The sequence below is a fragment of the Polistes dominula genome, unplaced genomic scaffold (assembly GCF_049000335.1).
Source record: "Polistes dominula isolate Pdom_NZ unplaced genomic scaffold, Pdom_raw_medaka contig_16, whole genome shotgun sequence".
Lineage (NCBI taxonomy): Eukaryota > Metazoa > Arthropoda > Insecta > Hymenoptera > Vespidae > Polistes > Polistes dominula.
Genome location: NW_028301040.1, coordinates 423,380 through 434,474, shown reverse-complemented (window position 1 = coordinate 434,474; position 11,095 = coordinate 423,380). Strand labels below are relative to the sequence as shown.

The following is an 11,095-nucleotide window of genomic DNA, read 5'->3' as shown; positions in this document are numbered from 1 at the left end:
ACAAGTTTATACACCGATACTATAGATAAATGGTGGGGATGCTGCTTTCATTCTGTTAGTTCATGTTTTGTCCGTATATGTCGTTGAAGTCGCATACGCTTCAAGTGAAAGATAGTGACAGTCTTTAAAAACATATATACATATATTGATATGGGTAATCGTAAATAAATTGATAAGTTATTATATGGTGTGCATAATAATGGCACCTAATCCACGTCAACGACAATTGTTCTATTCCAAAAAGATTTAAGAAAGATCAATGGCAGGAGATTTTCAAAGTGAGTATCTTTGACATTTTATTCATTTACTTAAAGTCAATAAAGATGTTTATCAAAGAATGTTTCTTTCATATGTCAGATATATTCCAAATTTTGCCGGCTAACCTTATTTGTCATTTTTACAATAATACATTTCTTTTTTCATTATTGAAACATATATAGAATCTTAAATACATTGTTAATAAATGTAAGTGTTATTATTACTCTTGACAATGAATTAATAAGCATAGGAATATGTTTATTTTAATTCATATTAAAGTATATCAATTTGTATATATATATTTTAATTTTTATTTTATAGATCAGAAGAATCAGACATCGGACTTGTGTATCCAGGAGTAGATACAGCATTTAAATTAATTTTATCAGCCAGATTTTGTTCAGCTATATGGTGTCATATAACAGACTGCGATGAGACTTATAATTATTGGGAACCAGTATGTATTTAAACGTATAAGCAAATTTATAATATTATGATTATACAATAGTAAATTAGAATCGTTACACTTTAGAGTCATTATTTGCTTTATGGAACTGGTGAACAAACATGGGAATATAGTCCTGAATATGCATTGAGATCATATACTTATTTGTTAATACATATGGTACCAGCAAAACTCTATCATTATTTATTAGAACCAAATCCAGTTTTAATATTTTACTTCATACGATGTCTCTTATCTGTGGGCTGTGCATTATCTGAAGTATATTTTTACAAGTATGTATATCTTGTAAAATAAAATATGTCTAACAATGATCTTTTTTAATACACTATGCATTTATATTTTTAGAAATGTATGCCGTGAATTTGGAGTTCATATTGCAAGACTTACGCTTGTCTTTCTTATCCTTAGTTCAGGAATGTACGTATCCAGTTCTGCTTTTTTACCATCATCATTTTCAATGTAAGTATAAAGTAATGTTCTTCAAATAACAAAGTTCTTTTTTTTTTAAATAAATTATGTAATAATGTTATAGGTACTTAAGTACAGTTGCTATAGCAGCTTGGTATGGTCGGCAATATGAATTTGCCATTTTTGCCACTGCTATATCTTCTTTATTAGGATGGCCATTCGCATCATTACTTGGGTATATCTAATTTATTTTTGATAAATTATATATGAATCAAATATTGTATATTTAATACACATCTTCGAATTGCAATAAAATTAATATTGTAATATCTAGATTACCAATTGCCATAGAAATGTTATTCCATAGACAAGAATGGAGCAAATTTATAAAATGGGTCATTATTTCTGCATTTGTAATATTAGCACCAATGATTTGGATTGATTCAATCTACTATGGCAGATTTGTTCTTGCACCATTAAACATCATAATGTATAATGTTTTCACTAATCATGGACCTGATATTTATGGCACAGAACCATTTAGTTATTACATCGCCAATGGATTTTTAAATTTTAACTTTATCTTTATTGGCGCATTAATTGCTCCATTTGGATTAGTAAGGTTCCCAAAAATATTATATAGTAGATAGAACATTTATTTTATAAACAGAATTTTAATAATTCTAATAGTTTTTAGTTTGGCTTGTGATACCAGCTAAACCAAGAGAACGTTTATGCTTACCCTATTGGTATTCGTTGGCACCATTGTATCTTTGGTTCTTAGTGTTCTTTCTACAATCTCATAAGGTATTAATAATTAATATTATTTTAATTTAATATATGTACTTTTTTTTATGGTATCATCTTTACAGGAAGAAAGATTTTTATTCCCTGTATATCCAATGATTTGTTTAACCGGTGCAATATCAGTGGATGTTTTGCAAAAGTTATATTTTTTTATCAGAACAAAATTCTGTCCATTACACATTGGATGTCATTATTCTCAATACACAACTCATATCATGACTATAGCCATCATTGTCTGCGGTCTTTTTGGTTTATCTAGAACTCTTGCTTTATATAAGGGTACAGTATCAAAATAGAATTATTATAAAATATTAAGCAACATCAAATATAATTCATTAATAATATTATATTATATTTTTATCTAGGATATTATGCTCCAATGGAAATAATGATTGAAACTAATAAACTTGGATCAGAAGGAGAAATATCAAGTGATGGCAATATCAATTTTTGCGTTGGTAAAGAATGGCATCGTTTTCCAAGCAGTTTCTTTTTCCCATCAAATAAGTAAGTTATATAAATAAAATAAAAATATTTACTTCTTGTTATTTTGTTTATGTAATCAAATAAATCTTTTTCTAGTTGGAAACTTCAGTATTTGAGATCGGAATTTAAAGGAGAATTACCTCAACCTTATTTGGATCATGAAAATGCAACAAGTATCATTCAGCCACATTTTAATGATTTAAATAAAGAAGAACCATCTCGTTATGTAAGTCTTTATTTATGTGTTTATAAATAAAACATTATACAGTGGGTGATTGTATAACAATTAGATTGGACAATGAACATCTTTTTGGAAATGGATTATGTTGATTGACCAATCACCCACCATACTTTCATTTTGATTAGAAGATATTAAAATATATTTATACACATATTACTTTCAGATATCAGTAGAAAAGTGCCATTTTCTATTAGATCTTGATATTGGTACAGAAACAGATTTAGAACCAAATTATTCTAAAATGTCTAATCAATTTGTTGTATTAAAATCTTCCAAATTTCTCGATACATCCAAGTAAGTATATATTTAAATAACATTTATTATGTAATTGTTTTATATCAATTAATATATGTATCTTGTGTATTTTAATTTCTCTCTTTTTACAGATCACATTCTTTCTTTAGAGCATTTTATATACCATTTGTATCGTATAAATATTGTACATATGGTTCATATAATTTATTACAGAATAATAAACTTATTTTAACTGCTCCATTATTATCAGGACACAAAAATATCAGAGTTTCTTAAAAAAAAAAAAGACAAAATTTGATTCTATAAACAATGAAATAATGAAACATATATTTTAACAGGGTTTTTCATCAGGAATATTATTGTATATTTATTGTTGTATTTATATGTTTTTTTTATTATAATTATAATAGAATTAATTCTACGAGATACTATTAGGAGTTACAAAAATTATGAAAAATGAAAAGTCAAATTTAAATGTTTTTATTTTCAAACAAATTACATTGAACATATTTCATTTGAATTACAAACAAATCTTTCCTTAGGTAAGTTTGTAAATAATGATTTAAAATAAATAAGTTTTAAGTAAATCGATGTAAATTGTTATAAATGTACATAAATATTATGAAAACAAAAAAAAAAATTTATAAATATATAGTGTACATATATAAGTGTACAATTTTGATTTTTAACGTTTAAAAAATAGCGTTCAAATCAGTAATACAAAAATAATTGATATTACTAATGTTTATATATATATATTATTAATGTTCAATAAATGCAAATTATGAATATAATTTCATTTATTTATTTACGCTAATTAACGCATTGAATATGTGGTAACATACATGTATATACAAATAATTGTCTATGTATCAACTGATAAGATTGTAACGTAAAGATAAGATTATAAGGTAAAGATAAGATATAAGAAAAATGAGATCTTCTCTACATTAAATTATAGTATTTTAAAATTGATTTTAAAACTATTTTTAAACAAGTTAATATTTTATATAAGTAAATATGTAATTTATTTATAAAATTGTGTTGTACTATATTATATATTAAATTGCACATATGTTTTGCAATATATTTAATCAAGAAATATATAATAACAATTCAAACGTATAAATATACAATTTTATATAAATAAATATAATGACATTGAATTTGTTTTCAATTTTCACGCATATATGATGAAATTAGGTTATATTAATAAATCAATTCTATAATATTTGAATTAAATAAATGAACAAACTTGATTATAACATTTAAATGGAAATTTTAATGAATATTATGAATCAAATTTATTAATCATACCAAAAAAAAAATTTTTGAAGTGATAATTAATTTGAAATTGTATTTGACAGTATTTTTCCGTTATAAAACACCATATTTGAAAGCGCTTGTAAACGAATAATTTGTTTTTCTTTTTTTTCAGAAATGACAATAAAAAGAAATGTTTGATTTATGATAACGTATAATTTGAACAGAATCTAAATATTTCGTGATGCTGATACAGTATTATTATTTGTCAAATGCGTTAGAAAGGTGAGTTGAGTGACTAAAACAAAAGAGGAACATTTGATTAAATCTAAAAATGGCAGAGACTACCGGCGATCAATCCCAATCAATTAAATTACCACCTGCAGTTGAAGTATTTGCAAATTTAAAAAACGCACAAAAATTTGCAATTGATATAGGTAAGTGTTAAATATCTATTAACATTTTAAAACTTTTGGTTATTCAATTTCTTTATTATCAGTTTTGATGATTTTAAAAGGTTAGATTTGAATAACCAAGTATTGTGTGATTAGTTTTACCAAAAAATTAATAATAACTTTTGTATTTTAATTAAATATTTGTTTGTTTGCTTTTTTTGGTTATACGAATAATCGTTAAATTGTATAAATATATAGGTTATGTTGTGATAAAAATAATCAAAAGAGTGTGCTTGTATATAAATTTAGAATAAGATCTACATATATAGTTCATTATTATGTATTATTTGTCTATTTACATTGATATTGTTTTTTATTTGAAAAAAAAAAAAAAGTAAAGTAAAGTTTAATATTAAATATTGTATTATTTAAATTTATTTAATTATTTCAGGTGTTTCGTTGACCAAAATAGCATACTATTCGACAATTAGTTATCGCAAGGCATTGTACGATAATATTGGTTTGGGAAATACAGGAGAACGAGCATACAAAGTATTTGAAGGAAATAGACTCCACTTTGTTAAATTTGAAACAAGACATTTTGCTAATTGTTTGGATTTTGTTAAAGAAAATTTAGTAAATGTTGAACAATTTCATGGAAAAAGTATCAAAGTAACTGGAGGTAGAGCTTATAAATATACACCACTCTTACAGGAAAAACTAGGTTTAATGTAAGCATTTAAATGAATGCTAAGACCTTAATTGAACATGTCTTTTAAAATGTAAATACAATTTAACATCGTTGTGAAAGTTCTATGACAAAAGTTAAGATATTTATTTAGAGTTGACAAAGAAGATGAAGTACGCTGTCTAATAAAGGGTTGTAATTTCTTACTGAAACATATACCGTGTGAGGCATTTGAATTTGAAAGACATGGAAATCCTGAATATAAATTTCGAAAAACAGGTCCAAATATTTTTCCTTATATGCTTGTTAACATTGGAAATGGAGTCAGTATTTTTAAAGTAAGTTTTCAATATATAAATATATACATATATATATATATATATATTTTATGTAATATATAATAAATTTATATAATAATTATGTATATATAGGTACAATCAGATGAAATATTCGAAAGAGTTGGTGGTACAGCTACAGGTGGTGGTACATTTTGGGGATTAGGTTCATTACTTACTAATGGAAAGGTAATATTTATATATATATATATATATATATATATATATATTGAAATCAAATAATCGTACACATATTTTCTTTAAATAATTATTTAATTTAATTATAATTAATTAATTTAAATTAAATTAATTTAAAAATAATTATTTTTATAATTATTTCACAGTTTTATTTCACTCTTTATCATTATTATAATCTATATAACATAAATTATCTAGATTATCTATCTATGTATAAATATACATTAAAAGAAATTTTGTAAAAATCTATTAGGACTTTGATGAATTGCTGCAACTTGCAGAACGAGGAGATCATCGTAATGTAGATATGCTGGTAAAAGATATTTATGGTGGTGATTATACTTCCCAAGGATTATCAGGAGAACTTATTGCATCATCTTTTGGAAAAGCAATGTTTGATAGCAATAATCGCGGTAATAAAAAAAAAAAAAAGAAATATTTATATCTTTTTAAACTATGCACACACAAAAAAAAACAAAATTGTTTTGTACAAATTAGTTATAAAAATAAATATTTCAGCTCAACAAAAATTCTCAGAAGCTGATATTGCAAGAAGTCTCTTGTTAACAATAAGCAATGATATCGGACAAATAGCTAGTTTGTATGCAACTCTACATAATATGGATAAAGTATATTTTGGTGGTTATTTTCTTCGAAATCATCCTCTTTCAATGTATACTATTTCTTATTCCATCAAGTATTGGTCCAATGTTAGTTCGAAATATAATATTAATAATAATATATAACTTTTATACTTCCATTACAATTTATTGTTTAGTTAGAATTTCTTTACGATAGACATATGTATTATTTACAAGATATAGTGTAAGTTAAAATCAATTTTCTTTTATCTTGAATTTATTTTTGTATACAGGGAAAGGTTAAACCACTTTTTCTACGTCATGAAGGATATCTTGGAGCAATCGGTGCATTTTTATATGGTGCAGAACAGCCAGATGAACATAGCTGGTTAGAAAATTATGCTGGTTCTTCTGGCTTTAAAGATTCAATACCTTCCGATCTTGGAATTAAAGTGGAACAATTAGAAATTGATCAAATTGAACATGCTGTTACATTCTGTCCATTGTTAAAAGATCCAACATTGTATAATCCAGATACAACAGATCTTGTTGAAGATAAAGAGGCTAGGTAAGATTTCATGATATTACATGTATACAATATTTTCTTTGTGTGTTTTTATTAATATTTGAATATATTTAGAGATTATTGGCTTCAGTGTTTTGAAGAACTTGTTGATAAATGTGTTGCAAAAGCTATTCTTAGCCAACCCCAAAATCCTACAGCAAAAGATAGAGCAACTAAATTAAAAGAAAAATATATAAGTAGATTGCATTATCTCAATTTGCAACCATTGTAAGTTTTGATTTAAGTTAAAAATTATCATTAATAATTAATACCATTATAATAACTTACACGTGAAAGATTATTTTAATGATATATTTTTAATACAGTGCATATGGAATTCTTACTGTAAGAACATTGCTGGATACTATTGAACATTGTATGAAAGAATTTGATTTCCCAGATCCTTACCTATATGTAAGTTTTTAAACTTTTATCAGTTATATTGATTTAATTTAAATTCTAATGTGTAGTAATTATAAATTATTTCTTATTTATTCATATTTAATTAATATAATAAATAAATAGCAAAAAAAGAAGGAAAATGAGGAGGCATTGAAACATTTGAAAGATCGTTTAACTGTATTAGACAACTTGGATGGAGTAGAAAAGATAAGAGCTTTAATATTAGGAGTTCTTAGTGGTAATATGTTTGATTGGGGTGCAAAAGATGTTGCAACTCTGATGGAAACTACAGATTTTGGTTTTAAGGAAGCACAAGAAAAAATACCTGGTAAATTTTTCATCAAATACAAATGATATTAGAAGTATTTTGAATATTTTTAATATAAATAACACGTAAGAATAATTGTTAATTGATATATTGTTCGATTTAGGTAGACCATGGTTAGTGGATAATTTAGATGAATGGATAAATAGATTACAAAATAATGTTGCTCATAAATGTGCAGCTATTTTTGTTGATAACAGTGGTGTAGATATTGTTCTTGGAATTCTACCATTTACGCGTGATTTATTGCAACGAGGAACCAAAGTAAATCATTTATTTTATACTTCGTATTTATTATTATATAACAATAATAGCAACTAAATTACATTAATTATTATTATCCAATATAATTATATTAAAATAATATGGATTAATTAATTACGTAGGTTATTTTATGCGCTAATTCTATGCCAGCTTTAAATGATGTGACTTATCCAGAATTAACTGTTATATTACAAGATGCTGCGAAAATTTCTAAAGTTATTAAAAAAGCTTTAAAAGAGAACAGATTATTTGCCATGGAAACTGGACAAGCTGGACCTTGTTTAGATTTAAGGTAATATTATTTATAATTTGTTATATAATTATATCCATAGAATATTTTCAACATATTTATTTAAAATTGTCTTTTATACTTAATCTTATCTTTTATTAGCCGATTAAATTTAGATCTGTGCCTTGCAATGGTCGAACATAACGTCGATCTCATAGTCATTGTTGGAATGGGTCGTACACTTCATACTAATCTTTATGCTAAAATGAAATGTGAATGTTTGAAACTAGCAGTTATTAAAAATCGATGGTTAGCTGAACGATTAGGTGGTGATATGTATGCTGTAATATGTAAGTATGAAAAAGCACCACAAAAAACAAAAATTTGTGATATAGATTTAAATATAATTGAACAACAACAAGTTTGTTCGGAAACTTGTATAAAATCAGATGATAATAGTATATGTGTGTGTAAGAAGACAGTCCAATTTAAAAGTTCGACTGAAGAATCAGCGTAAAAAGATAATTATGAAAATTATCTTAATTTGTTACTAGAAACAAACAACAAATGAAATATCACTCATTGAAAACTCATCCTGACTGAACTATTAATAGTATTTCACACTATTTGACGATTTATATAACTTTGTTTTATTAATGAAAGACAAATTTTAATAAAAAAATTTTTAAATACAATATTAAGGATTTGAATATAATAATTATATAACAGGATTAATTAAATTGATTTAACTTTTATTTCGCGCTACAGTAATTCAGATAAACTCTTGTATATTTAAAAAAAAAATTTCCAATATTTCATTTTTCTATTAACTATATATTAATACAGTAAGAACTGTTGTATGAGACAATAATGCTTATAATGTTCTCTTGATCAATATCTATTTTAACAACTAATTTAGTCTTTTTCATGAAAAAAAAACTAAATATATAAATTTCTTGAAGATTACAACTAAATTGTGCATTTGGTAACGAGAAGAACATATAAAAGAACAAATAAATGAAGTTTTAATAATATAAATAATGGCAATATGATAATCAAAGTAGTATTCTTCTAATGCGCGAAATTTGTTCGTTTTTATATTTTATCAAAAAAAAAAAAAAATGAAATTTTAATCAATAAAAAAATGTACAATATTGCATAATTTGTTCATAAAAAATTTGATTAACCTCTTGCGATGGAATGTCGAAATGTTTCTGTTCTCGGAACGTCAACGATGTGTTTAACACATCATCATCATCATCATCATCAGGCGATTATTGTAAAAAGAAAGATACATTGATGATTTTTGAAAAATATCACACTCTGCAAAATTATTAATAAATAAATTAATTAAGTGTTCATATTACATATGTAATTTTACCATCAGTGTAATTTGATCTTTATATTCTCTTCTGGAACCATCTGAACACTGCCTGACCATACCACGAAATGATTCGCATTCGATCATTCTGAGACGCGTAACCGTGAATTTCTTGCCATCGCAAGAGGTTAACAAAAAAAAAAAAAAGGAAAAAATGACGTAAAACATAAGACTACTAACTCAGTGTAATTATAATTTTTTATAAGTATATTATTTTATTGTATTATTTAAACAAAAATATTTCTATATATATGACACATCATTTCTTCTTACACAGGAAATAGATTGATTTCAATTTTAGTCAAATTGTTAACTAAACATTTATGACAATAATAAGCTATATCTGTCTTGTTATACAATTTCACACAATTAACATATATCATTTTTAAATATATTATTATGGATAGATTATATATATATATATATAAATTGATATGTAACATATGTAAAGCAATGTACAGTATACTTTTGGTAATAATGTAATTAAGTGAAATAGTTAATGTATACTTTTACAATCTGATATATCTGAAATAGTAGATGATATGGAAAAAGATCTAATTTAGTTGAATCATTAACTCATTAATTTTACAAGTATTGTATATCCATTAGTATATTGAAAAATTTATGATAAATGAAAATAATATAGACAGAGTAGAAAAATATTATTACATTTTTATGTATGTATATGTTACCACCATGAAAGATCGAAATTGGAGAAATATTAAATGTATAAGAGTAAGCTCAAATATTTGATTTTTTATCAATATATATATATATACAATAGTATTTGTTGACAAGTAATCATGTGAATCTCGACATTCTCCAATTGAAATTTTTCATGGTAATATATACACACAGTTTTGTACAAACACAAAATATAAATGTAACATATTGAATGCCATTATTAATGATCAGTTCTAATTGTAAATTTGTTTATGGTGCTACAGGGGATCACCAGTGACAGATGAAATGAAAATAACTATAAACACATAATTCGAGTTTTTCTTAACATTTCTTTCATTTTATGTCGTGATTTTTCTTAGTAGACTCCCCATGGGCAAGTCATGTACAATTTAATCTAGCATTCAATGTGTTAACGAACAATATAATTTTTGCAAAAAAAAAAAGAAAGAGCAAAACAATTGTAGTTATATTCAAATAAGAGTATTGATGAAAACACACAAATTTAATATAATACAAAATATCACATTATAATATAAACAAAAATTTGAAACACAGTATTAGTAGCTGTTTCTGTAAATATTCCTGTTATTAGATAATGATTAAAAATTGTAGAACAGGGGATGGGCAACATGCGGCTCTTTGGATGTGAAACTGCGGCTCTTTAAATTATCGAGGATTAGGCACCGATGAATAAATAGATTAGTTCTTTTTTATTGTATCAAAAAACTTTATTTATAAGTGTACTATTTATTGTTGGCAAGAAAAAATTTGGTGGCTCTTGAAAAACTTTGAAATTTTGTAAATTGTAATTTTTGGCTCATCCAATTCAAAAGATTGCCGACCACCCCTGCTGTAGAACATAAC

The 11,095-nt window shown here is 24.8% G+C and overlaps 2 protein-coding genes across 2 annotated transcripts; both read left to right on the top strand.

Moving 5' to 3' along the window:
• The first annotated feature begins 88 nt into the window (after positions 1-88).
• On the top strand, positions 89-3,343 carry Alg9 (alpha-1,2-mannosyltransferase Alg9). Its single transcript, XM_015329360.2, is given in 13 exon segments — positions 89-236; positions 239-278; positions 580-715; positions 791-996; positions 1,070-1,183; positions 1,257-1,367; positions 1,467-1,749; positions 1,823-1,939; positions 2,005-2,218; positions 2,305-2,446; positions 2,522-2,651; positions 2,830-2,960; positions 3,053-3,343. Coding segments are annotated over 13 exon segments (1,821 nt in total). The 5' UTR covers positions 89-184; the 3' UTR covers positions 3,198-3,343.
• Positions 3,344-3,764: 421 nt separating this feature from the next.
• Positions 3,765-11,072, top strand: LOC107070827 (4'-phosphopantetheine phosphatase). The gene is made up of 14 exons (XM_015329354.2): positions 3,765-3,832; positions 4,360-4,621; positions 5,031-5,310; positions 5,422-5,605; positions 5,699-5,791; positions 6,054-6,213; positions 6,320-6,510; positions 6,675-6,949; positions 7,022-7,174; positions 7,273-7,360; positions 7,472-7,676; positions 7,780-7,937; positions 8,060-8,229; positions 8,329-11,072. Exons 2-14 carry the CDS (start codon positions 4,519-4,521, stop codon positions 8,681-8,683), a joined length of 2,415 nt encoding a protein of 804 aa, XP_015184840.1. The 5' UTR covers positions 3,765-3,832; positions 4,360-4,518; the 3' UTR covers positions 8,684-11,072.
• Positions 11,073-11,095: the final 23 nt, after the last annotated feature.